The following is a 27,884-nucleotide window of genomic DNA, read 5'->3' as shown; positions in this document are numbered from 1 at the left end:
ATGAAAGTCTCATAAAAATAACAAAATGATTTATAAGATTTTCATTTATTTTTAGTCATTACCAACTAAGGGCTTTATATTATTGAAATATATCAAATCATATAGAAATACATAATTTTAGTAATGAATATACTTTTGTGTTTCTTTGTGATGGAGTTACCATCTTCAGAAAGCTTTGTGGGGCTCTGGACTGAGAGACCTGATTACAAAATATGTGAATTTCAGTGCCAACTCTGTCACTGACTTCCTGGGTCAATGCACAAGGCACTTATTAATGAACCGACTTTTTTTCAATGCCTGTGTTACTGCCTGGGAGTAAATTAGTCATTAGAGATTCTAGTTTAAATTTATCTGGATTTTCTCATCTGACTTTGTTTTTCCTGTGATGTCAGTGTTTAATCTGCTCTGTACGATTAGTTGCTGCTTGCTAGGTTTGCATATGTTGCAAGCAAAAGTATTTTCTTGTTAGTATCATTGACTTAATTTGAAGGTTCCAAAAACAGAGCATTTCAGGGGAAAAAATTAAAGAATTTAAAGTTCCCAGATTTACATATAAGAAGTGTTAATACTGCTATCTAATAAAAATGGCCAAGGACCTTGTAGCAAAAAATATTATTCTATTTTTATAGAAATCAAAGAGTTCATTTTTTCCCCTAAAGAAACAATTTGAATAAAACCTGACCCTCTTCTCTTCTTTTTACAATGGAATATGGTCAAATTGAACCCACCATTAAAAATTCTCTAATATCTTTTTTTGCATTAACATTTCAAAACTCAATTTAAATATTCACAGATCTCATTTTTAATAAACTTAACAAATTCAGGTAATTTCCTTCAACTTTCTAGATTGAAGGACAGCAGTTGGTACAGATATAAAAAAGATGTACAGCTATGAGCAAAGCCCAAAATCAATTATATATAAGAAATAACCTAACACATGGAAAGAAATTAATCAAAAAGAAGAATTTCTACTATATAATTCTGTGGTCTGCTACCTGCAGGCAACAAACGCAAATGAAAAAATCAACATTCTTTTGGCAGATAAGAGAAAAATTAATAAAAATGTTTCCTTCCTACTAGATCCCCTGATGCAACTATTGTTAAAAGTGAGTGACTGCAGGAAGAACTTGCTCGTTTAAAATGCTGTTTTTTTAAACTACAGAAATAAGGCTTTATTCTTGCTGTTAAGCTCAATTACATGAGCTAGTGTGGATTTGCACTGTCCAAAGAGCACCCCTCTTCCCTGCCCCTTCTCATTAAATGGCTCAGTGGGATGTGCATGAGACAAATGTAATAGGAACCAGGTGAGTAGCATTTCGAGGTGTGCCTACAGGGTAATGATGATTCTAAGGAATCTGAGTGTAGCAGCTGAAAACTCTAAGAGCGGAACTACCGAGAGCCACAAAAAACGCCCCAGATACAGAGAAGATATTAGTGCTCTGAAGACAGGCGTGTTTCTCCTCCACAATGAGACGGGGAGGAGTGCATTTTTGTGGACTTCTGCTTTTTAGAGGTGCATTTTTACTTTTCATTTCTAATTGAATAAACAGGCCGTGTTATACAGAATGTATGAAACTAACAGTCTTTCCTATTAGAAGGATTTTATATTTTGTGTTTTATGAATATCATCCTGAGATTAATGAAGATATATGAGGCTAGAATACAGAGGACTTGGTAATGACATCCAATTTAAATATTAATATTAGTCCACTGCCACATTTCTATCACATGTAGAGAATGTAACATAAGTTTAGAATGGAAAGTTTATGTTAATTCCCCTTACCTATTATCTAACATACAGCATACCTGTATAGAGTTTTGACATATTTGTATATTACGTATTAAATGCAAACCAGAATTTGTCTATCCCTAGCTTATATTGTCATATTCACTTTTTGAAAAAGAGAGCATTACATGAAAATATGGGCTAATTATTATGTAACATTAAAGTATGGTATATATTATTGTTTGAATTGTCAGATTTGCAGATCTCTATTGTTTTATATATACTAGGTTTTATGTACCTTCTTACTCCTTTGTGTGAGTGATTCTTTTGCAAACAGCTTCAAAGAAGCACAAAACAGGAGCTGGCAACCTGGAGACAGTACACCATTTTCATTTTCATTTGTTCATTGAGATTTTGAGAAATTTATTTCATCACATGTTCTTTGTTCTCCATATGTTCTATATGTAAAATTATGTAATAAATTTTTGATGACAGTTTTAATAATACTAACAGATGTAAAAATGACCTGAAATGGCATACATTTAAAACACAGAATAAAAAGGTTTGGAAATATTTGTGTGTTTTTAGAGGAAACTCACCTAGCAGAATTTCTGAGCACACTGTGATGGATTATTGTAATTATTGGGAATGATAATATTTTAATTCAACTTTCTTCCCACCTGTCGGTTGTAATCAAGGCTGCCCAGTATTCTGAAACAGTCTCATTTTGCTAGGTGGCTAGTCTTGTGCAGCCTCTAGAATGCTTAGAATATTAATGCGTGGAGAGGAGACTGAATGCTCTCTATAGTTCCATTATGGCAAAGTGTCTTGTTTTAATCAAAACATATGCAAAACCTAACCAAAATAATTTATAATAAATTAATTCCAGTGAGAACTTAAGAGAAAGAAACCATTTTGGGGGACGTTGTATCAGAATATAGAATTTGGCATTTCTCTTCTTCATAATTGACAATGTATATTAATTTCTGTAGAATTTAATTTCTTTCTTGGGTGCCTCATTCTGAAGTGCTTTGAATTTATATGAACAAAGACAATCTGACATTTATGTGAGGATCAGTCTAGTTTATAGTAGGCTGCCAGAGTAGGAAATTTTTTATCAAGATAATATATGTTGAAAGACATGTTTATTTGATTTAATATTTATGATGTTGGTCTTTATCATTTTTTGTATTCCTCCTTGTATTGCTTATTTTAACCCTATATCCTCTAAATTCTTATATATCTCCCATATTTTTTCCCTGGAGTTTTTGCTTGTTTGCCTTTTTTTTTTTTTTTGTCATCTAGCTTTTACTCCAGTGGCTTTGGATGGGTTTCAGGGATTTCTTTAACCACCTGAAATCATAGTAATAATTTTCTCATGAATTCATTTGTCTAGGGAGAAGTACTCCTCAAAATGCTTCTTAACTAAATAAATCTAGTTCTTGACATTCATTTCATTCAGTGATTATGCTACCTTTGTATAGGATAGGACTGCTTGACCTTGAATGTTCCTATTGTTCTTTGCCAATTCTGAATCACTGAAACAACCACCAGGTGAAAAATTTCTGCCACACATAGGCTCAACTTTTGCAACGTATCTGTTGGTGCTGGGTGAATAAAGCCTTAGCAAGTACCAGCAGGCTTCCCTGATTGCTCAGATGGTAAAGAATTTGCTTGCAAGGCAGGAGACTCGGGTTCAATCCCTGGGTCAGGATGAACCCTCTGGAGAAGGGAATGGCTGCCCACTCCAATATTCTTGCCTGGAGAATCCCATGGATAAAGGAGCCCGGTGGACCACAGTCCATGGGGTCGCAAATAGTCGGACACAACTGAGTGACTAACACACACAGATAAAGCTTTCCTGCACTTTGGGAAGGTCCTGGGTATTGTCAAGTGTTGTGAATCTGCACCACCCTTCTTAGCTTCAGCTTTATCTCTAGAGGGCAGAAGTAGTAGAAAAGCAGTGGTCAATTCAGGTGGTTCCTGGGTACCAGTTGTCTCCCTTTCTGAAAATGGAAGTATTTCTTTGCATCCACCAGAATCTTCAGTAATCTCTATTATTAATCCAATACAAAAGATGAAAAGATGCCTCTTCATTCTGAGAGATGATTAACAGTGTTGTGGGCCTGACGTCCAACATTGTTGTATTCATAACTTTAGGATGTACAGCTAATTGTTCGCGCTTGGAAAATCAGATAAATATTTATATTTATAAACATTAAGACTATTCCTTCTGGATTGTGTTTGAGTATCTGTAAATCAGAAGCAATTGAAGAGTTGAAATTCAGATTTCCTTTCACTTGCCTGCCAAGTGGCCTCAATCAGAAGTAATTTTCTCCATGAGGGCACAGAGAACTCAGTCGTAAGCCTTTTCTAAGTAGATATTATTATTTGTGTCAAATTAGATGTGGTGATTTTTCTGAAGTGGACTTCTGTGCCCACTAATCCACACACAGGAGGTTCCTTCATTCCCCCCTTCATTGGTGCTATTAATTGTGCTTCTGCTTCAAGTGTCTCTTACCCTCTTAAAATGTTAGTTTATAGCCACCGATTATCTGTAAGGTTTGCAATATAGAGAGTAGGGTGAGATCTAATCTTAAACCATAAATACTATGCATTTTAAGAGAAACCTTTTTGCCAGAGCCTGATTTGATAGCATAGCTAAAGAAATGGTTAGTAATTTCACATTTTAAAGTACAATTATATCAATCTGACACGTGCTTTGGGCGAAATACACATTGGTTACTAAATCACCTTTTTTTAACCTGTTATAAATATTGACAGTGAGATCTCATGTATTTTGAGCAATGAACTCAGAAATTTTTTTTTACCTTTCATTTGGATTTTGTAATTTTTTTTGACAATAAGTGCTTCTTTTCAGTTACATGCTTTGAATTGCAAATAGATAGCCAACATAAAATAAAACAGCCCCTGGAATATAGAACACTATACTGTCAGTTAAGATCTTACCATAATCTTTGATAAATAAAAGTTATATATGATGTAGAAACCTTTGTGACATATGTTTATATATTTGAATGGCTTGGTTAGACAGTTATTGAGCCTATATCAATGTTTTGTGGGTTTCTTTCAAAATTTCACATGAGATTTTCCACCTAATTTTTAATAAAGTGATTAAATTTTAATTTAATTTATACTATTGGAGCCAAATTGTTAAGTCCTGTACGATTTTAAATTGTTCAAGTACATATTATCTTCAATAAAGACTCTTTTACAAATGTTAGAAAGTTTGCTCACATTTTATTTTTAAAACACAAAGTATTTTACTATTAATTTTATTCTAGTAATATGCATGCACTTTCTTTATAATATATAGGCTTTTGTAATTGAAGAGCATACATAAGTAAAAAAGACAGTCAGTAAAATTTATATGAATTATTTAAAATATTTATTTTACAATTAGAGTTTTATTTTTTGTTAACCAAACCCAAGAGTATGTATTCCAAAAGTAGTCTATATTATCTTGTCTGTTACATGATATAAACTGATATTAAGACAGTTTCCTTTATAGAATTACTTGGTAAGGATATAGATTATGCAAATAATTAAATATTCATAATCAATTATTTTATTTTTGGTAATGTCTATAAAAAAGACTTTCCTGGTTATTTTTGCTGGGAGGGTTAAAATTTTGGTTGATTTTTGGTAATCTGAGAAGAGCAGTGAGAGGCTTCTCAATTTTAAGACCTGATCTTTAAGCATCTAAAAATAGTTATGTTAGTAGACATGAGCAATTTCTGAAGGAGTCTGTGTTTACGAGTAACCTGTTTTATAGTTTTACTTATGAAAGAATGCATTTATAACTGTAAAAGAATGGTTTGCATGTAGTGTAGTATAAAAGGTATTTTTAAATAAAATAGAGTTTTCATGTCAACTTTTTCACGTATTAACTTGTAGCCTTATTCTGGTTAACTAACCTGACCTTTACTTTCCAGATTTACCAAAAAAAAGAATAATAATTCCCATACCTACCTCACTGGATTATTTTAAAGATCACACAAGAAAGTACTTTGAAAGTCCTATATGAGATACAAAAATGAGATAGTTTAGGTGTCTTATTTTGACCAAACTGTTACTAAAACTAGGTATCTTGAAAAAATAAAAACATGGAAAATATTCTATTTTATTCCTTGTTAGACTTGCAGTTAATAATTAAAATTATTCAAATAACTGTTTTAGTGATTGTAACATTTTACCTTATTACTATTTTATATATTCCTTGCATGTCTTAGTACTTGACATAATTGTTAAAAGGTGAAAGATTATATATTACTTGAAATAATGAATAAGAGATAAAAACCAATATGAGATCCATGGCTTTTGAATGCAACTGAGCACACATGGATTTTTTTAACTCTCCACCTAGAATTAAAAAAGAAAAAGCACATTACCAGAGTGTTTGGAATTAGTGCATCCTTTCTTCCTTAACATTTGTTATTTTGGAGAAAAGAAGAAAAAACAAATTTTAAAAAGGACAAAGAAACTCTGTAATAAATTTTTTTGACTTGAGCATACCTTAAATTTAAATCCACATTTCTAAGAAGTAAGAGAAAGAGACTGCCTAAGCCTTTTAAGTATTTAGCCTGTCTGATGAGACTGCTGACATGAGTGACAATTAGTACAAATTACCATAATTGTGTTCCTTGGATGAAATGCCACAGTGCTTCTTTAGGAGCAAATGCAGGCTTCCACTTAGTAAAATGAGTCGGATACTTTGATTCTTCTGGGCAGTCAGAAATTCACAATCGGCCATGTGGTATTTCCATGTCATCCACTTCAGATCCATCTCAACAACGACAGCCCACCCTTTCCTTTCAATAAAATAGGCCCATTAATGTAATGCACCTGACTCTCATTCACTCTAAGGAAGTTGTATTTTTATTACAGAAAAAGTATCACATAAATACAAATTACATTTTTTTCATTAGAAAACTACTTTTCATTTCAGAAAAAATTCAATTAATTATGAATAGGGTTATGCTTTCATCAGGGAGAGAAATATGTAATTTTTTCTTCAAGCTTCAAACACATATAATGAAATCTTTTCTTGGAATCCACTCTTAAGATGGATTTTTAAAAGTATAGACTTTATTAAAATCTCAGTTCAATTAAAATGCATTCAATTACTTTAAATCTTTATTAAAATCTCAGGTAAAATTGTACAACAGTGTAAAAGAGACTTGTACTCTTTACCAGGCAGTTAATTCTAACAAATGAACATAAAGTGCACAGTTTTGCTCTTCAGGAGAGGATAAAAGAATAAGCTTTGGGCTTCAAGTTGGGGGTGGGGAAGGATGGGAGATGGAGTTTGCTTTCTATTTAGTAATTTCAGGAACAGGTTTCTTTCCACTTGTTACATTGCTTAATATCACTTGTTGATGCAAATGTGGCATTATCTTGTCTGGGTACCGTTGTTACTACTTGTCCTTTCATTGAATACCTTATTGTCCCTCATCACCTTAAACAAAAAGACCCTATTTAAGGATTTTATTTCACTCTCTTCTTGGGATATTTTTGGTACAGTGTCCCTCTTCTTTTTCAAGGGCCGCTAGAAGATGCCATTGAAGAGGAAGAAGAAGAATGTCCATCAGAGGAAACAGACATTATCTCAAAGGGCGACTTTCCACTGGAGGAAAGCTTCTCCACAGAATTTGGGCCTGAAAATCTGAGTTGTGAAGAGGTGGAATACTTTTGCAACAAAGGTAATCATTAATGGCTGGATGTGATATGTGAGTCCATTTACTCAGATGATTTTGTGTAGTTGAAAAATGCACTGATATACTGGAGGAAGAGTGTTCAGGGTGCTAATATTTAATTCAACAGTCTGAAAATGTGTATAGGATTTTTAAAATGCAACATTATTTTGAAAGATAAAAGAAATTTCATAACTCATAGGTCATATTGTATATTTAAACACATAGTTTCATATTGATTGGCCAGTTGACTGAATATTTTCATGTTGCTTAGACAATTAACTATAATATATTTAGTGTTCATCATTTATCCCTTCAACAAATATTACTTAATGTCAGTTGTTTACAAGGCACTGAATTCATCATTGAGGGTGAGCAGGGAATGGGCCAGAGTCCCTACACAAGGTTTGAGCTCACTCCTTTTGAACACTGAATGCCTTAAGTGTTTGACATTGACTTTCAACATTGAGAATGGTGCTTTTTTTAGATACTGACAAATAAGGAAATACACACTCTTTCTCTCTTCTAGATATTCTTATGATACACTAACATTATAACAGAGGAAGAACCTCTGTTACATTTATATTATATTTATATTAATATTATATTGTATTATGTTATATTTATATTATATGTTATATTTATATTATTATAACCTCTGTTATAAATAGGCTGAACCTCAGCCTATTTCCAGCCTATCTTGACTTGGAGCCAAGTGGTCCTGCCAGTAATTATGTTCTCATCAGTCATGTATACTCATTATTTAAGCTGCTTTTCCAAAACTGAGTTTAAGGGTTCTTATGATTCTTTTTAATTTTTTGATTGATTTTGCAAGTGAGATGGGTCTTCTGTTACCTCCTGCACCAATGTATAATTTCACAAGTGTTCAGATTACTTCTTTGGTTTTAGAATAGCTACTTCATTGTTTTACCATGGTTATTTCCCATAGGGCATGATTGAGAGTGTGTGTCTATCTCTGTAAGTTTCTGTAAGCAACATTTTTTTGTTTTAGGCAGAAAGAGAAATTATGGGACATGAGTTTTTACATGTTTGTGTGAATTTGATGATCAGAATTGATAGTCTGAAATCAAGAATGCTGCTATATCATCCCCCCAAACTGCTAATATACATGTCTCAGCAGCCAACTATATATATTTGATACATTTTATTAAAACCTCAGTATCACTTTCTCTTGATTCTGGCATGTTAGAAATAAAAGAAGTGAGCCATTCCCATCCCTGTGGTCCATAGAGCTCAATACCCTAAAACTGTCCACAGTTTAAGGAGTGACAACACCAGCACTTGATTTCATTGAAGTTCAGAAAACCTCTTTGACCATTAACTCCTGGAGACCTCAAGATGGTCAGAGACTTGTTGAAAACAAGAGTGGTAGGGACATAATAGACCTTCTTTTTTAGTATTCACTTAGATTTCAGGCTAAATTAATATTTTCCCTATTAGAACCATTTCTTGATGCTGCATTACCACAGCAATACATAGTAGAGCTGGATAGAGAGGAAGAGTTTCTAAACATGTTTGAAGGCATCCCATTGTCCATCTTTATCAGGAAATATACTCTTGTGCACTCTGGAGTGCCTACCTTACGTTGCGGGACCGCAATAAAGGAAGGAACCAATAGCTATTAAGTATCATGTATTCTTCTTACTCTTGTCCTTAAAAGACTTAGTGTATGGACTCAAGAATTTTTGTCAATTTATTAATCCAGGGAGAGCAGTAATAATAATTATTAGATGTTGTTTACATTTGGTAATAATCATTGGTGATGGCCTATGTTTAATGAAAGAATATATTGAGTTGGCAAAAGAAGTTTGTTCAGGTTTTTCTATAAGATGTTACAGAAAACCCGAATGAATTTCTTTGGTCAACCTAATAGAACTCCAAGTTTTAAGTTAGTAGTTTCTTGGAAGAAAATGGACTTATAGAGAAAGTGAAGTTGCTCAGTCCTGTCCGACTCTTGCAAACCCATGGACTGTAGCCTACCAGGCCCCTCTGTCCATGGGATTTTCCAGGCAAGAATACTGGAGTGGGTTGCCATTTCCTTCTCCACAGGCTCTTCCTGACCCAGGGGTCGAACCTGGGTCTCCTGCTTTGCAGGCAGATGCTTTATTGTCTGAGTCACAAGGGAAGTCCTAAATGGACTTATAGCAGATGCTTATTATAGGATTACATAATTATAGTCTCAGAATAATAACTTCCATCTATACTAAACAGAGTCTTAACTCAATGAAAAATAATGACAGGCCTTGAGGGACTAAAAAAAAAAAACAACGAAACAAAACTGAATTACAGTTCTTAAGAACATTGTTTAATAGACATTATTAATTATTTGATAAATAATTGGAAAGTTGAAAAATATATCAAAGTAACATTTAATATATAATGTAGGTAACATGGAGCTTCCCAGGTGGTGCTAGTGGTAAAGAACCTGCCTATAATGCAGGAGACAAGAGATATGCAGGTTTGATCCCTGGGTTGCTGAAGATCCCCTAAAGGAGGGCATGTCAACCCACTCCAGTCTTCTTGCCTAGAGAATCCCCATGGACAGAGGAGCTTGGTGGGCTACAGTCCAAAGGGTCACAAAGAGTTGGACATGATCGAAATGACTTAGCACATACATGCACACATAGGTAATATATTAAAAATATATAATTAATATATACTATACAAATAATTCTCTGTTTAATTTGAAGCTAGATAATAATGCTAGGTGGGAATAAGAATTTGAATTTTGACATAATATTTTTTAGGATAAATATTACTTTACTATTTCAAACCACTGTCACTTTATTTAATAGGAAAGAATTTCATTATTTTACTCTCCTAAATTGTGAGACCAGGGAATTCCTACTGAAGTAGTCAGAACTGGTATGAAAGAGAGACAGCTCTTTGATATGAATTGCATCCCCTTGAGGTCATACAGGGATTCCATTCATTTTTCATTTAAGTTGATTAACTGTAATAGGAAGAGAAAATTTTCTCTCTGGAAAATTAGAATCTAATCTTTCTGCAGAAATTTACATATTAGTCTCAGTGACACATAATTATGTTTTCTTGCCTGTTGCAGGGAAGAAGATAGATTAGGTTTAAAAGAGTATATGTATTTAAATGGTTAATGATGCCAGTGTCATGACTGAAGAAGCATGTGATAATTGTTATTCTGATGAAAACTGTTTTTAAGTTGGGATCATTGATGAAGCATACTTTTGCATATATTCTATATGATTTGTGACAACTTAAGCCCTGTAAATATGTGTAAAAAAATGAATTGGATTATTTTGAAAGTTTCTTTGTCTAAAAATTAGTCAAAATCACAATCTGGTAGTTGCTTTACTGGGTTCCAGAGATAACATTTTTGAACATCAATTTTTTTTTCTTATCAAATAGGACAGGAATTTAAAAACTAAGATCACAAAAACATGGCTGGAGTATCTTGTTTTCCAAACAAGGTGTTTTGACACATTGTCAGAGAAGAGTATTGAGATATTCATATAGTTACAATATATCTTCATTTATATTTTAGCAACTGTGTTTTGTATAAAAGCAATCTATTGTAACTTTTCTTTTTTAGAAAAGAAGAAAAATTTCGACTTTCTGGAGACATAGCTTATCATGGGTAAAAGTTGCTGCTTCCTTTTGAAATTGAACCTCTATATTATGCAGGATGTTTTCAGTGTTTAGAATAGTTATTTACTTATTATTGTGGCATTTTCCTCTGTTCCACATGAATATTATCTATTCTCTTGTTGTCAAAGGGAAGACTTTTTTTTTACAAGTCTCAAAGTGCCTATTAATGTTAGTAAAGTTCCTAGTTATAAAATGTGATTAAATGTGATCCAAATCACTCTTATAATGTAGTATTCCGCAGAAATGTAAAACAAGGTGGTCAGACTTTTGTCATCTTTAAATGTGTAGAATTTTTAATCATATGAATCTAAAGCCTAAATATTCACAACTAAAATGGAAAAGATCACTTTAATAAAACCTTGTTCTAGTCATAGGGGCCTAACATTTCAATCTGACAATTCTATTGATTCCTTTTTCACTTTATACTTTGGGTTAGTTGCATATTTCATGTTTTTGTTTTTCATCTTTGAAATGAATCAAATGAACTGTGTTTATAAAAAGATGCTATTTCAAAGTTGCTTTGATCCTCTTAGATTTTAAGAAATTTAGCAAGTGTAAAGCACTGCTTTCAATGTGCATCATCCTCTTTGGTGCAGTGAGTTTAAATCATTTGGCATCTTGCCTTACCGTATCTCAGAGAGGAAGGAAACAAGCAAGAATTATTTCCTTGAATTTACAGATGACGAAGACATCAAGGCTGGGTCCATAAGTGCTGCACATTTCCTGTGGCACTGAAGTATTTGCTTCAGTGCCTTTTTTTCTGCCTTTGTTCTGGCTTACAGAATAAACATGGAAGAACATCAGTGTTGGCTTAGAGCTAAGCAAACTAGTATAAATTGAAATACAGGTGGTCTGGAAAGCAACCTGCGGAGCTTTTAGTTACGTCACGGCTGGCAGGTGGGGACTCATATATATTAGCAATTCTTGGACCAACTCAGAGACAGTAAGTTTTATAGTGGAGGTAATATTAAAGCAGCTCTAAAACTGGCTTACTATTATTAATTATTTGGAAGATGGTTTCCTCACTGAAATATTCAAGTTTGTTAATGACTAAAGTAGATAAACCTGTCTTGGGATACATTCCAGGAGGATGTCACAGGGTAAGTGAACAGGCAGAAAATTGCCAGGCCAGTATCATTAGGCTGTTAGAAAATGATGTTGTCAACAAGCAAACAAGCAACCAACCACAAACCTCTGAAGAAACTATGTATTAGTGAACTTTGAATTATCAATAGTGATTTTCTGAAAAAGTTAACCAAGTTAACAAACTGGTCCCTGATGGCATCATCTCTGAACAAAGTCTGAAAGGGAAAATAAAGTCATTAAAGTTGATTTTGAAAGAAAGGCAAGCCTTTCTTATAGTCCTACTATCTAGATACAGAGAATGATCAGAGAGGTCACTGGGTGCAGTGTTTTATTTGAAGAGATGAATTAATGTTGGAGCTCTTCAATCTGGAAGAGTTAGGGTTGAAAAAAGGGAGCTTAATGGAAATCCATAAAATAAGAAAACAGATACAGTGTAACAATGGGCATTCTCACCACATTCAAAAACATTTGACCCAGGTAATGTGCAGAAAGTAAAGGTCGTGTTTCTGTATTTAAAAACCTTTAGAATAGCAAAATGCAAAACATATTGAAGAAAATAGAATAAAGTCTGAGTTACTCAGACTTGGATTTAGCTCTAGCCCCAGAAGTTATTAATACCAAAGCAAAACCAAACATAAACAGATAATTAGGTTGGCAGAAGCTTCCAGTTCAGTTCCATAGACTGAATTCAGTACAACTCAACTTATATGTTAGGCATCTGCTATGTGTCGGACCCTCTTCTTGGTTCTGGGGATGCAACAATAGATGAAAGTCCATCCCCACTCTTGAGAGAGAGATAAACTCACATTGTATAATATAATGGGTGATGCTGAACATCATGAAGAAAAACAGCCCAGGTGGGGATGAGAAAATGCCACTGTGGGTGGGGGTGTGTGTGTGTGTGTGTGTGTGTGTGTGTGTGGTGTGTGTGTGTGTGTGTGTGGTGTGTGCTGCACACTGCCTTATACAGGTGATGGTAGGATAGCCCAGGTGGGGATGAGAAAATGCCACTGTGGGTGGGTGTGTGTGTGTGTGTGTGTGTGTGTGTGGTGTGTGCTGCACACTGCCTTATACAGGTGATGGTAGGATAGGTGAACTTTGAGTGGAGACCTGATGGTAGGATAGGTGAACTTTGAGTGGAGACCTGAGGGAAGGGAGTGAGCTTCTGGTCCTCCAGGATCAAGCTGACTGTACCTGTGAGGCTAGTGTTGCAGCAAGCCAGAGGAGGACAGCAGAGAGCTGGGGGGACATAGGAGAGGTATGGCCATACCTGTGGAATTGACATCTCTAGGAATCTCTGGGGTTCTTATTGCGGTGGACGGCTTGGGTAAGCCGCAGAGGAGAGCTGAGGTATAACTGAGAGAAAGGCATGATCAGACATAGTTTGTATAGTTTGTATCTACCTAGAGAAGAAAGGGCTGCGGAAAGGACAAGTGAAAGCAGGAAATGGAAGCAAGGAAGTCGGGGAAGCTGTCAGGAGATACAGATAACTCCAACTGGAATCATCCCTTTTAGCCACAGTCTTGATGAGACTCCATCTGTAGCTCATTAATGCAGTTTCCGGAAGAACAGTTTAGGGGTGTTTGAGGCTAATGAGTCTCTTTGCTCCCTTCCACAACACCAGAGCTGAGTATATGTTCTCTATAAATTTTCACATCCTTGACTCAGAAAGACAGAGCAGGAGGCATGAAAATCAGAATAATTTCATCACTGTACTTAGCTATTTCTGCCAATATCTTTCCAGACGCATGGGAATGTTCCTCTCCCCCAACTCTTGCCTTTCTTTCCATGGTATGTGTCATTTTGTAGCTTTGTTCAAAATTTAAGAACAGAGGAAAAGCAGTATTTCTTTTTGGACTGTAATCAGTTAAAGCCTCGATTATTGGCTTTTGTTATCCCCCACCCCCCATGTCAAGGTAAAGCAACAAAAATATTATCTTAGATTCTTCATACTAGAAGAAGAGCAAAAACACAGTTTCATAAAGATTTGGTTAGGGGAGTAGTAATTGCTTGTTTTTCACTTGATTCAGTGTCAAACATTCATGCTATTTTATTTCCTGTTTTCTTTTTTACTTTTCATTTTGTTATTATTTTAGTTCAGAAAGTCTGTTTACATATAGTTCATAAACGCTTTTCAGTCAGTTTGGTTTCTTTCTTCCTCATTTGTGCTTTTAATGACATGTTTTTGCCTCCTCTGATGCTTGGGCAACTGGAATCAGAATCTGCAAAAGGCAGCTCTACCATAATCACTTTGAGTTTAGTAAGGAAGGAGATCTTTACAGGCAACTTTGTTCCTTTTTTCTTAACGGGATTAAGAAGCTGAGCTTTTTAAATTCTTGCATATAACATTGACATTTCCAGGGTGTGTTTGGACCAGGGAGTTCAAAGAGAAGGAATAAAAAAGAAAAGCCAATATGACTTTGTTTTTTACCTTGCTGGAGGAGCTGTTTGTGCAAATCGCCTATAAGCTTATTGACCTGAATCTTTGACTCCTTGTTTTCTCTGGATTTGGCTGGAGTGGAGACACTGATGGAGCCCTGATAGAGCTGATTGAACAGCCCCCAGCTTTGCTTGGCACAGACCTCCTTTCCCTTCTCCTCCACTTCCCCCTCCCTCCACATGACATTATTGTTCCTTGGCAAACCCTCTGTTTTTCTGGATCCAGTACTCCTTTTTTAAAAAATTTATTTTAAAATCATTAAATTTTTCTTGCATAACTCATCCAACCATGCAAAATGGAAAGTAGTTTTTCTTTTTAGAATACAGAAATAGAGGCTATCATGGTGTCCTATTTGTATTTTTATCTTGTAAGATTGGAAAAAGGAAGAAATACCTTACGACATTGTGGTATCACTCTTCTGGCCATATTAAAATCCCGAAACATATTTTTTATTTGAAATCAGTTTGATTTTTTCCTTAAGCCACAATTATTGGGAAAAAAATGAAGAAGCATTTGAAGGCAATTTGTGCTTTCAGGGGAGTTAACATTTTCTCATTTTTGGGGAACCAGAGGGTGTTCAAATTTTGTCCAAGGCTTAGTATTTCATTTGTAAGAATCAGATCAGGCTTTATCTGTTTACCTCATCTTTGATCCCAGTTATATCATTATGAAAATTTCAATAAAATTAACATGATTGATTTTACAGAATGTTGAAATGAGTCATGATGATATCATTTATATGAATCTTGTATGATAATATATGCTAAGTTTTTGCATGTGATAAACTTAATTCATTGTTTTTTCTGTAAGCAAACCATTAACAGATCTCCATTGTGCAATCTACTAAAGGCATTTTTTAGATATAGTAAAACTTGATAAATATATAATTACATAATTATAATTTATGAAAAAATTTCATGTTGTAATACAGCATATTTTATTCTGCTTCTACCTGACTTTTTATCAAGAGATAGATGTTTGCCTGTTTTGTTTATATCTTTATTTTTTATCAACATCATTATTGTTAACAATAAAAACTGAGATCAATATAAAACCATATTTAATCATTTAGAGATGTTGTCTTTTTGATTTTGTTTCTGCAAGTGAAAGACCTGTAAAATTTAGTGTAAGTTTGTTGTTCTCCCTATAATGTTGAAACTCAGGAGAAAAGAAAGAATTTATTTAATCTCCTATTATTTTATATATGTAAAACTAGGCATTTGTATATTAGAAGACATCTGAATTATAGATTGACTTTCTCCTTTTATCTAGATATTAAATTAATCACTGATTTTAGCTGAATACTATTAAGGAAAACTATATTTTAAGCTCTTTTATTGCTGTACTTTCTCAGTGATATTCTGGGTAGAATAAAGAGCCAGTGTTCCTTGAAGGAAGTAGATTCGTTCAAGTAGTAGTTATATAAGCAGTTATTCTAAATTTTAAAAGTATTTTTCAGTTTTAATTTGTTCAAATTAAAAAATATATATATATAAAACAATGCATGCAGATCTGCACTAGTGTGCCAATCATTTACATCTACTAACTCGATTTGTTTTTCTATTCAAAGAAAATTACAAGTACGAATAGAATTAGGGAAGCTTGAGAAGCTAATTTATTTTAATCATATGGAATTAACATGGTTGACAACCTTGAATCCTACTGTTGGTCCCATAATAATTTGAGATAAAATGTTATCATTGTAGAGAAACTGATCTCTTGGAAGTAGCCATGTCTTTTCTGCTTTCTATTGCTAAACATCATAAATGATTTAAAAACATTTTCTTGGTTCTCTGCACTAGCATTTTTTAGGTTTAAATCAAGGAAGATTTTCAGAGCTTTTAATCTTCTAATATAAAATTCATAGTTTCTTGTTAGTATGTAAAATTTCTCACAATGTTTTGATTATCATTTGAGAAGCAACAGGCAGTATTAAAGCATTTGCCCTTCCATTGCCTGATGGGATAATCTTTACCTCTGGTAGTGCTAAACGTAGAATGTGTAAAGGGAAATGTGGAAAGCTGCCGTATGATGAATTTAATTACAGTAATATAGTCAGTCAGTTTTTTTGTTGTTCTTAAAAGGTCAAGTAAAAATAAATGAATGTGTTATACCAATGAAGCAAATACTGATAACGAATGTAGATTGCTGTTTCAGCTTCTTTTAGTAGTTCAATGAGATTCCAGAGATTGACACTGAGACTACATACCAATTATAATAATTATAATAATGGTAATAGCAACTTCCATTTGGTGACTGCTCCTAAAAGTCAGGCATCTTACTGTATATATATCGTTTCTAATCAACTTACTGTCCTGCAGGGTGGATGTTGTTTTCACCTGCAACCTCCAAAGCTTCAGTAACTTGGCCAAAAGTCACAAAATTACCAAAGGTTAATACCAAATTCAAACCTAGGTTATGGTAGTTATAAAGATAGAGAGCTATTTTTGTTTTCTGATGTCCATCATTATATAATCCTTATAGAAGGAGATGAGCACATCAGAAGAAGTCTGGACATGTGAAGTGTTAAACTCACTTTTTTGAGGTATTTTTAACACATTAGATATGATGTGTCAGTCAAGATAAGGATATATGTAAATACAAGAAACTTAAAAATGGTAAATAAATCTTTAGGGGAGTGCTTCAAAGATTTCTATTCTTTTGGTCCTCCTTTAAAGATTCTGTCCATATAAACCAATTTTCAGTAAGTAGAGTTGGCATTTCAGTAAAATGAGAGGGCTATATTGAAAGCTCTTTAGTCTCATTATACTAACTGGATGATTGTTACTCTGATTTGGTGGCATGAAATAAGCCACAATTTCTCATTGCTTGTTTCTTGTGAAGTTGTTTTCAGGTAATTCAAAAGACTGGGCACAAATCAAAATGTGTGTGCTTGGGCAGAAGTCAGTAATAAATAGCAATAATGTTTACAAATCCATCAAAACTATTTGAAAAGGAATTTCAGCCCTGTAAAAATCTTTGCAAAGTGAACCCTTTAAAACAGTTTGACCTTAACATAAAATAAGGCCAAATAAAAAGCGGAGAGAGGAAGGAAGGAAGAGGAGAAGAGAGCATTGTTTGCAGGGAAAGCTTGGGCCACTGTGAAAACTTTTCACTTTTCTGAAGGAAATGCAGTGCAGCAGATGGTAAGAGTGGAAGTGAGATAAACATAGGAACTGGAAAAATAAGCAATACATTCTAACAGGTTCTGTATCAAAGATCTGGAGAAGTAGAAAGATTAGACAAGAAACTGTTCTGAAACTTGACAGGGGCTGTATCTTACCAAGTCTTAAACGCACGTAGCGGAGATGGAAAGTGGAATTGCAGACAGTAGGCTGTGATTATATTTTTCTGACAGTGAGAAGGGAAGGTCTCTTTAAGGATTATGTTTAAAGATAGAGATTTATCTAGGTGGAAATCTATAGTATAGATGTATAAAACACTTCACTTCTCGGCTACCTGTTTAACAATGGGATTTGATGCAGCCTTTGTTCTTGTAGAATTAGCACAAGACACTGTAGTTTGGGCCTTAGATAATCTTTTCTTTTCTTTTTTTTTTTTTTTTCCCAATTCTTTTTATGATCCAGGCTAGTTAACTAATACTGAAATCTATGTTACCTGTTTCTGGTTATGTAAGTGTTGGTATGTGTAAGTGCCTGTAAGTGACCACACGTATACAGAGGCAGAAAGGGAAATATATAAAAGAATGTTTTTATTTCTTAAAGATGCAGTCATCTAGTAAAGGAAGGAAAACGTATCTAAAAGTGAGAAAAGTGAATATATGTATATAAAGAGTAGAGGGAATGTTAAGTTTAGGCTCATTAAGGAAGCATCATATTCATTCTTAAGCTTCCTATGGCATTACACGTCATTCCTATATGGAAACTAATTCTCCAGCAAGGATCTGCCTCATTTAAGCCTGTGTTCTGTACTCCTGTATCTTGTCCTAGTGACTGACAGTGAAAGGGAATACCACAATACAGTAACTCAACAAGAAACAGTTCTATAAAAATATAGTGTTACTGACAATAAGAAAACAGGCTAATATCCTAAGGGAAACCCAATTTTTAGAAAAGAATGATGTTTTCTCTATAATACTGTCAGTTTGTGTTGGGGAACTTTTTAAGGTGCCCCCCCCCACCAAAATCAGATCATTAGTAAAAGGAATGGATTTTGACAGTTTACGTAAAATGCATACCTTATCTTCATATTTATTGTCAAAATATTAAATCTACTCATATTCACCTTTTAAATTTATTTATCAATTGTTTAGTTAGTTTGATGTGGTATAACATAGCTTCAGAATTCCGCATTTCCTTCCTAATTCCTTCCTTTCCTGCACCTAATTTTGTAATTACAACTTTGCATTCTTTTTTTAAGGAGAGGCCTCTCCAACTGAATAAGCTTCAGACCCCACAAGGCCTGAATCAACCTCTGTTAGTACCTTCAGTAATTATGGGTGATCTCATAGGAGATAGCACTGATCAAGAATGTTGTTTGCTTTCTACTTGCTAACTTTTGAAAAACCTTGAATAAGATTCCTAAAATTTCTTGGCATTTATGTAGATATCTGAATTTCAAATCTGCTATCATTCAGGATAAGTTTCCCCAAGCATAAAGAGAGTATAAATACACATGGAAACACTGTATTAAAACATTCTTCCATGTTTCTGAAAATCTAGGCAATGCTCTGGATGCTGTCTCTATTTTCCTTGTGTTATCATTAGCCAAGGACCTCTTGCTGGCCCTGAGGGAGGAGATGCTATGGGAAGACCTTGTGGTGAAAGGAGTTTGAATGGATCTCTTGATAACATGGGCTTCCCCGGTGGTTCAGATGGTTAAGAGTCTGCCTGCACTTTGGGAGACCTGGGTGTTCAGTCCCTGGGTTGGGAAGATCCCCTAGAGAAGAGAACAGCTACCCACTCCAGTATTCTGGCCTGGAGAATTCCATGGACAGAGGAGCCTGGCAGGCTACAGTCCATGGGTCACAAAGAGTCGGACACAACTGAGAGACTTTGACTTCACTTGATAACACACTGAGACCATCCCTAGTTGTGGAAGCTGATTATGGATTTGAGTTTGGAGAAGGCTGATGTAACCTAGAATACTTCCCCATGTCCCCAGATATGAAAACTTCATTAGGATTACATTCAGCTGTAAGAATAGGTTCCTGAAAGTTCCCTAGGACTCTTCCACTTATAATCCATTGTCGAAAATTTATTTTTAACTTTAAGGAGCGGCCCACCTCATGAGAAGAGAAGGTGGGAATGTGTTGTTCATTATCAGGTGACCACATGCCCACCTGTATGTTCTGTTACTGTGGAGCATTTTCAGCTTCAACGGGCATTGTTTTTGTCTTTGCTTGATTATTGGGATAATGAATAACTCAAAGCATTGTGGCAGTTATTTCTTACCACATGCATATTTTTTTCCAATCCAGTAAATATTTATTGAACACCTGCTATATCAGACATTTGGGGCCATGCTGTGATTACCATGTGAATAAACGCAGGGAAGCTCTTGGCTATTTTGGAATTTACATTCTAGTGAGGAGGCCGACATTAATAAAATAATCACAGAAGTGGTACACGGTGGTTTGAAAGAGTGAGGAAGGTTAAAGTGTTCTTAAGAATATGACACTTTAGTTGCTATCTAATGCTAAATTACTTATGTAAAAAGAAGTAATAGGGTTCCAAGTTAGAGGGGCAGCATGACAAGAGACTGGTGAACATGCAGATTGTGGTGGAACCACAGTGGGACTTGACCCAGGAGAGAGATGTATGGGCCAGAGAGATCAGGAAGAACAATGATCATAGGGTGAAGGACGGGAAATAATGAGCGGAAGCATAAGACAGGGAGATAAATACTTTGAAAATGAAGCATTACAGGCAAATCTGAGCTTCCCGTATACATGGTAGAGAGAGAAAATGAAAGAGAAATGAAAGAGTAAGATATATATAATTTCAGTGGTCAAGCAGTAGAAAAAAACAGGGTTTATCAGAAGAAATAAATGTTATCCCCTATTTGTGAGCTCTGAGAGTCATTTATCATCATTAGGGTATTTGAACTACGGTTAGATAAAGGGCGTTTAGATAGGGACCAAAGTTTTTGTTAGCTGCTGTCCCACGGTATGCGTTCTCCATTGGTCTTGGCTTTTTGGGTGTGTGGCGTGAGTAAAGTCTTAATTATAATGAGTAAATTATGTTGTGGAGATGGAACACTGTGGTAATGAGTGATTGCTTATGACTCATATTCCTCCATGGATTATGAGAAAGGAGAAGCCTCTCTGGAGTGAATTGTTAAACAGGAAAGAATAAACAATTAGATTGTATGGAAAATGGTATTCAAAGGTCATAAGTTTCTCAAATTGGTCTGATCTTTCTGTGTAGACGAGGTTTACTTGTCAGGGAGACAGTTGTAGAGACTGTGAGCTTTGGTTTTACTTTTTGTTGTTGATGATGGCGATGGTGATGATGGCGATGGTGATGTTGGTGATGATGACGGTGATGATGTTGATGCTGGTGAGGATGATGATTTCCTGAAGGGAATGCTGGGTTTGAAGCTTGAAGACTGAGGCCAGAAAACTGAAAGCTAATGGTCTCTTGATGGCCGAACAACAGATCCCTGAATAGGTCAGTTACAGTTCAGAGTATTATCATTTACAGACCATCAGGCCTTACTTTGTCTCCTCTTTGGAACAGAAATGGCTTAATTTTGTAGACTGCTCCTCTGAATGTAACATAGTAGTTGCAGTGACTTTTCCTTTTAGTTGCAGTGAGGGTTTTGTTGTTGTTGTTCCTTTGATTGGTTTGGTTTGAGGAGAAGCAGGGGAAGAGAAAATAAAACTTATTTAAATATAGACTTTGAAATGTGTATTTCAGAAATGTCTCTTAAAGTAAGATGCCTCCTCCACTTGCTTGTAAATTTTCTTGTGAGAAATAACAAGGAGTGAAATTTCTTGAATGATACAGTGCTGAGTATTTGCCTTATTTTATCTCATGTGGAAATTTCCCTTATGTTCCAAATCTTAAGTAAACTTAAACTTTTCACATAGAGGCTGATATTGATGTCAGGAATAAATATTCAGGACTGTAGAAAGAACTTATAAACCACTGTTCTTTCTTCCTAAGTTATCAATAATTTCAATGTGACTTTTATTTGATATAGTTACCATAAACATTAGTATCGTCAACAATTTTCCCTTACTAGCTATAATAAAATGCCACAAATATTACAGTAGTCATCTGTTGAATATAGAGATTGAGTTTCTTTTCAGAATAACAGACCTAGCCCTGGACCATTGTTATCAAACATTTAAGGATTGTTTCCTGATCTGGAGTCTAAAAATTTATAATCAAATAAATGTGGGTTCTGTTTTTTGATCTGTTTGATTCATACTCTGGGGTATGAAAAAGGCTATTATATAAGTTACAAGGAAATCACATGCATTTAAAAATGTTTGTGTACTGAATATAACTACCCAGAACACAGCAAAATCCTACATTTTCTTATATATTTATAGTAAGTCAAGGGGAACTTGAGACAGGCATGATTATAGGGATCCACAGAATAATGGATGTACTCTATTCAAACCATTGAAATGTTTAGATTTTATTTTTAGATACTAGCAAAAAAAGGGTAACAATTGAATGTTTTTATTTTTTGTCTCTGGAGATGTAACAGTGTCTGTAATTTGGCAATGTAGAGTTAATTTAACATGACACCTCTGTTTGGATAATCTATAACCAAACAATTGTTTTAAACCAAACAACATTGTGAGGCTATTAGGCAAAGCAAACACAAACTGAATCTTAAACTTAAATGTCCTCGCCCTTCAATACAAGCTGCAGTTTTCTGTTTTTGACTGTTACAGTCCTTTAACCAAAGCTATCTTGTCTGATGATAAAACCATAAGTGTATGAAGCTCACACATTTTTCATCTCTTTTATGACCTTATCTTTCATGAGCGGCTTCTGTGAAGGTATCCTAACTATAGGAAGCACCTGGAAAACATATGTGATATCTATTCTCTGATAAGCAGTTGTGAACAAGAAAGTAGATCTGTCACTTCTGAACTGTTCATTGTTAAAAAATACTTTGATGATTTAGCTGATTGCAAAATACATTATAGGGATGACTAACAGCTACAGTAACACTCCTAGTCAAGAAAGTTCAATAGTTACATTGTACAAGAATTTCTATAAGAGGTTAATATTGATAGGAACTACATGGATTAAAAGAGCAGGATTGAGAAAGGCTGTTTGCCTGCATGACTGCTTTCAAACACTGCTGCTATTTTCTGCGGAAAAAGTGACTGCCTCAGAACGTGGCAAGTCTTTAATTTCTACAGGAATGTCTAACTTTCAGTGAAAAGATATTTATTTGTGTTTTGAAATGATTTTTGCCTTGCAAATAGACCAATGCTTTTACCACCTTGCCAACAATACCTAATATGGAATCAAAAGACACCGTTTCATGTGTTCTAAAGACTATATTCTAGTGCATTTCCCTGAGTCATTTGTGGCGTGTTTTATCATGCTCAATAACACCTTCAATTTCCTCCTATAGGGCTTTCATTGATTCTGAGAACTAGACTAAGAAAAATGGAAGGGCCCACAAAATATGTACGATATCTTTTAAAAGAGCAACAAAAGAGTTTAATCTTGCAATGGAAAACCATTAACTGCATAGCCATAATTTCAGAAATACTGTAGATTTAGTTACCATTTGACATTTATTCCATTTCATCATTTTATGAATTGGTCTCTGGATGTATATAGTGGTTATCCCATTAAATGTGTTTGTGCTTTGCTAAAAATATACTGAAATTTCTATTTAAAAGCATGTGAATAAAGAATTTAGCAAGTAAATGAATGTATATCAAATGGATTTCTAGCTCTTTCTATAATACTCATCCTAGCATCCTTTTCTCTCCCTTTCCTCTTCCTACCAACAAAGCTTTTGAAGCAATATCTGAACAAATTTGTCATTATCTTAGCTATTAATTATTCATGCCATTTTTTCATAAGCTGCTCCAGAGTGCTGCTTTCAAACATATAAGAATCAAAAATGGATAAAAGTTTTAAAAAAAGATGGTCAATGAAGTCATTCCCATTCAAATCAAGAAGAGGCTGAAATTGGGTTAATATCAAAATAAAGTTCTATTTATAAATTTTCCATGAGAATAAATATTGATAGGAAAGAAGCAAGTCTCTATTGTGAAGGGAAAATACTGTTTCTTAAAGTAATTTAGAGATTTCATATTCGATTAAATTATTTTTTAATCATTTCATTTTTCATTAGTAAAAAGATTAAAAATGAATTAGGTGAAAACATTACCATAAAAATGAGAACTGGTTTCCTGAAATAAACTTAAATGATGAAGGGTTTAAAAGTTGAAAAATGTGACATATCTTAGTTATTAAATAGTGCTGAAAGCAATTAATTAGTAAATGTAATGATATTGCAATAGGTTATGCTAAAAAGTATAAAACCAAAATCTAATTTTCTAACTGCACAGTGAACAATGGTTATTGATTAAGCATCTCTGTATAATTTGATTTTAGCAAATTCTAAGTAAATAGTACACCTAAAATAAAAATGAAGAAACAAGGCTTATATATGATGAGGAGAAAGTAGCTATCTAATCACATCTTGCTGTCTTTGTTGTTAGACCTCCATTCAACTATAATATCCTAATGGGTTTGGATTATGGCCTTTGGAATTGGACTGACTTGGAATCAATTTTTGGCTCTGCTACTTAATAGCAGTGTGCTTGGGCATCTTCTCACATATCTGCCTATTGGTTTACTCTTCTGAAATATAGGGATAATAATGCATGGCAGAGTTGTTGATGTGATATGATGTTCATTTAACTAGTTTTGTGTGGTGCCTAAGAAATAGTAGCGATGTTTAAGTTCCAAACAGAATCTGAACTTTCTGACATGATCTCTTCTTTATTCATCTTTATGATTTCAGTATTTGACACATAGCAGACATTGAGATAAATATAAATTTAATTCTGACCCATTTTGTTTCCTATATCCAAATATTAATATATCATTTCATATGATACTCTTATGCTTTTGGTCATTTTTCCCTTTTTGGGTTCTTTAAGAAAACACAAGTAATCAGTCAATGACTTTTATTCTTCTCACTCAGGATTTATTTTTATTAATGTGATGAGTATTGTACATTTAATCAGTTTCATAAATGGTTTAAAATAATTGTAAAATGTAATTTCTTTAGAGCTGTTAATTGTGTACTATCAGCTATTTTGAGTGCTTCTTTACTGAATACTTTGCAGTATTTATTTTCAGTTGTTTTCTAATTATATGTGCTGCATAATGAAACAAATTAGATCAAACTGTTCCATGAATCAGGATTACCAATACTGAGTATTGCTGCAGATGTTGGCCCAAGTTGAAATCTAAGTTCTACAGTTCTGATTTGGCAGTTAAGTGACATTTAATGAAGGCATTTTATTATATGAAATTACTAGATCAATCAAGCCCTTAATAGTTGCATGATAATATTTTCATTCTGAGTGATTTACTAAAGTTCTATGTGTATCAAGTGTCTGCTGAGATTTGTAGTCATCTTGCCATCTTTTTTTCCTAGTAGTTACTGATGAAAATGATCATGGGTAAATTTGACCCATACTGAATGAGGGAAAGGACTTCATTCAGTCAACCATCAAACAGGAGGAATAGTTTTTGAATTGTCTCTTGTTAGCATCTTAAAACTCTGTCTGGATCCTATTTTTGCATCCCTGAAATGTCTTTAGTTTCACCACCTTCAAGCTGCCATTTTTCCTGCACAATAACTTAGCTACTATAATCTTTTTCTTTGGGGAAATGGTTCTCATTTTTAATCTGAAAAAAAAAAAATGGTTTTGAAACATGGAGCCCCTGGACGTGAAGCCTACAGAGTTCAGATTCATTTAAGATTATGCCTCCAAATTTCAGATATTTTATTGGTGCCTTTCTCTGGGAAGCTTCCACAACACCAAGTTTTCATTAAATGTCATGTCTCTGTGCTTCTGTCACCATGAGATCATTAATCGCATGAGGTTGCAGCCTGTACATTTGTCTCTGTCCTAATCTACAGGTTGTATAAGAGAAGGAACCATCTTTGTTTTATATTCTTAGTGCTCAGAGACTCAGAAGTAGTCTTTTAATCAGTTAACTAAGAATGCTTTCTATCACTTCTACCTAATAAAGACAGACATCCATAGATCTAAGTCAATTCTTTTAACTTCTAAGTGTTGTGGTTACTCTTCAATATATTCTTCCACACATACATGTTTCTCACTGTGTTTCTGAATACTTTTCCTTCCAAATATGTAATTTGCCAAATATAATATTTTAGAGTAGACTTAATTTCAGTCTCACAAAAAATTAGGTGAAGGGATGTCTGGGATGTGAGTTAAACTGTTATTACAGATTGAGTGAGGGAAAACTCAAGGACCACAGCTCTGACAAAGTGTGTTCATATAAAATAAATATGTGTTCATTACTGTGTTTGTGTTACATGATCATGTCAGTTTCCAGATGCTTCTCCGTCTTCAACAGGAAGGTAGAACTTCAAAATTAATTAGAAGGTTCTCCATGGTCAATGTCATTTCATGCTTTTGGTCTCGAGTTTCTATATCTTATATGATCTCATTTGGGATTATTCATGGACTGCCCTGGTTATTTTTGTCAGTGGCTACCTCTCTTATGCATGAGGCATGTCTCCTTATCTAGATTATACGGTTCTTAAGAGAAAGTTTTTTTGTTGTTGTTTTTCATATATTTCATTGCATCTTCAAATATGTGCCTTGTCAATGTTAATTACTGATTGAATTTTGCATAGCACAGTGTTTTCAACAAGTAAAATATAGCAGTAAAAGTCAGGAAGATTTACTTCTCTCTGTGTATGTAGAATGATATAAATAATAACTGAATATAATACTTAACTTACCCAAGTAGTTCTGATGGAAATTTTACTCTCTGTTCTCTGGGTCCTTGGATGTGTGATTATTAACAGTGTAGTTTCATGCTTACTTGTTTATCCATCTCTCTGTGACTAAAATTCAACTGTTTTAAGCTGTACATGTCCTTTCTTCAACTAGTGGGATGGTGAGGGGGTAGGGAGGCAAGAAAGGATGTTTTGGAAAGAATGCCAAGCTGATAGGAGATTCAAATTTAACCCCTAACCTTTTACAAACGGATTTGGGTGGTCTACATGATGCCTCTCTGTGCTCCCCCATAACCCTACTGTTCTGCTTGTTAGGGAAAGGAGATGGCTGGGAAGCACTTATTGCTGAAGCCTGAGAACTCTTAGGGGAGATGCCTTATGTGGAAATAGATGTTGTAGCTCTAAGACTGTAGATAAGTTGCCCTATCTCTACATCACCTTGCTGATGGGTAAATTTGTCTCATTTGGGCTACATGTTCTCCAGAGTCCTCTGTGATGCTCACATCCCTGTTTCAAGATCACAAAATATGAGGAAAACGCTTAGAAGACATGGATGTTGTTTAAAATATATAGGTTGATGCTCTACTCTTCACTGTTGGTGGAGGGGGACATTTTCCTTTGGAGACTCCTCTGCGTCAGTGCCTGGAGTTAAACTTCCATTCAGTCTGTGGAAGAGCAAGGAAAATGTCACTCACCTAGGTGGTAGATTCTAGTGTGAATTATAATCCCCGTGAAAAATAGAGTGTCAGTAAAGTCAGTATCAATTCATTTCAATTGCTCAGTTGTGTCCAATTCTTTATGACCCCATGGACTGCAGCAGCCAGGCCTCCCTGTCCATCACCAACTCCTGGAGCTTGCTCAAACCCATGTCCATCGAGTTGGTGATGCCATCCTACCATCTCATCCTCTGTCGTCCCCTTCTCCTCCTGCCTTCAAACTTTCCCAGCATCAGGGTCTTTTTGAATGAGTCAGTTCTTTGCATCAGGTGGCCAAAGTATTATTGGAGCTTCAACTTCAGTATCAGCCCTTCCAATGAATATTCAGGACTGATTTCCTTTATGACTGACTGGTTTGATCTTGCAGTCCAAGGGACTCTCAAGAGTCTTCTCCAACACCACAGTTCAAAAGCATCAGTTCTTCAGCACTCAGCTTTCCCTAAACTGGGTCAGACATCCTGGTTGCACTACAGAAGATTTGGTGGTACAGGATATGGTTTTAAGTGACACTGACTTAGTTGGTAACAAAGTTTTCAGGTTTCTTAAATTCTTCCAATATACTAAAAGGCCATGGAGCCTCCTCATGTGTATAGGCT

General features: G+C 34.6%; 1 protein-coding gene across 2 annotated transcripts in view; it reads left to right on the top strand.

Moving 5' to 3' along the window:
• ZFPM2 (zinc finger protein, FOG family member 2) overlaps positions 1-27,884 on the top strand; it is a 503,208-nt gene that overhangs the window by 94,318 nt on the left and 381,006 nt on the right. For both annotated transcript variants that reach the window (XM_043483902.1, XM_043483903.1), the window contains exon 2: positions 7,291-7,449. In XM_043483902.1, the coding sequence (XP_043339837.1) occupies positions 7,291-7,449 (159 nt within the window). The remainder of the gene's footprint in view (positions 1-7,290; positions 7,450-27,884) is intronic.

The sequence above is a fragment of the Cervus canadensis genome, chromosome 12 (assembly GCF_019320065.1).
Source record: "Cervus canadensis isolate Bull #8, Minnesota chromosome 12, ASM1932006v1, whole genome shotgun sequence".
Classification (NCBI taxonomy): Eukaryota; Metazoa; Chordata; class Mammalia; order Artiodactyla; family Cervidae; genus Cervus; species Cervus canadensis.
The sequence above is the reverse complement of the archived record's forward strand: the minus strand, read 5'-3'. Positions and strand labels throughout refer to the sequence as shown.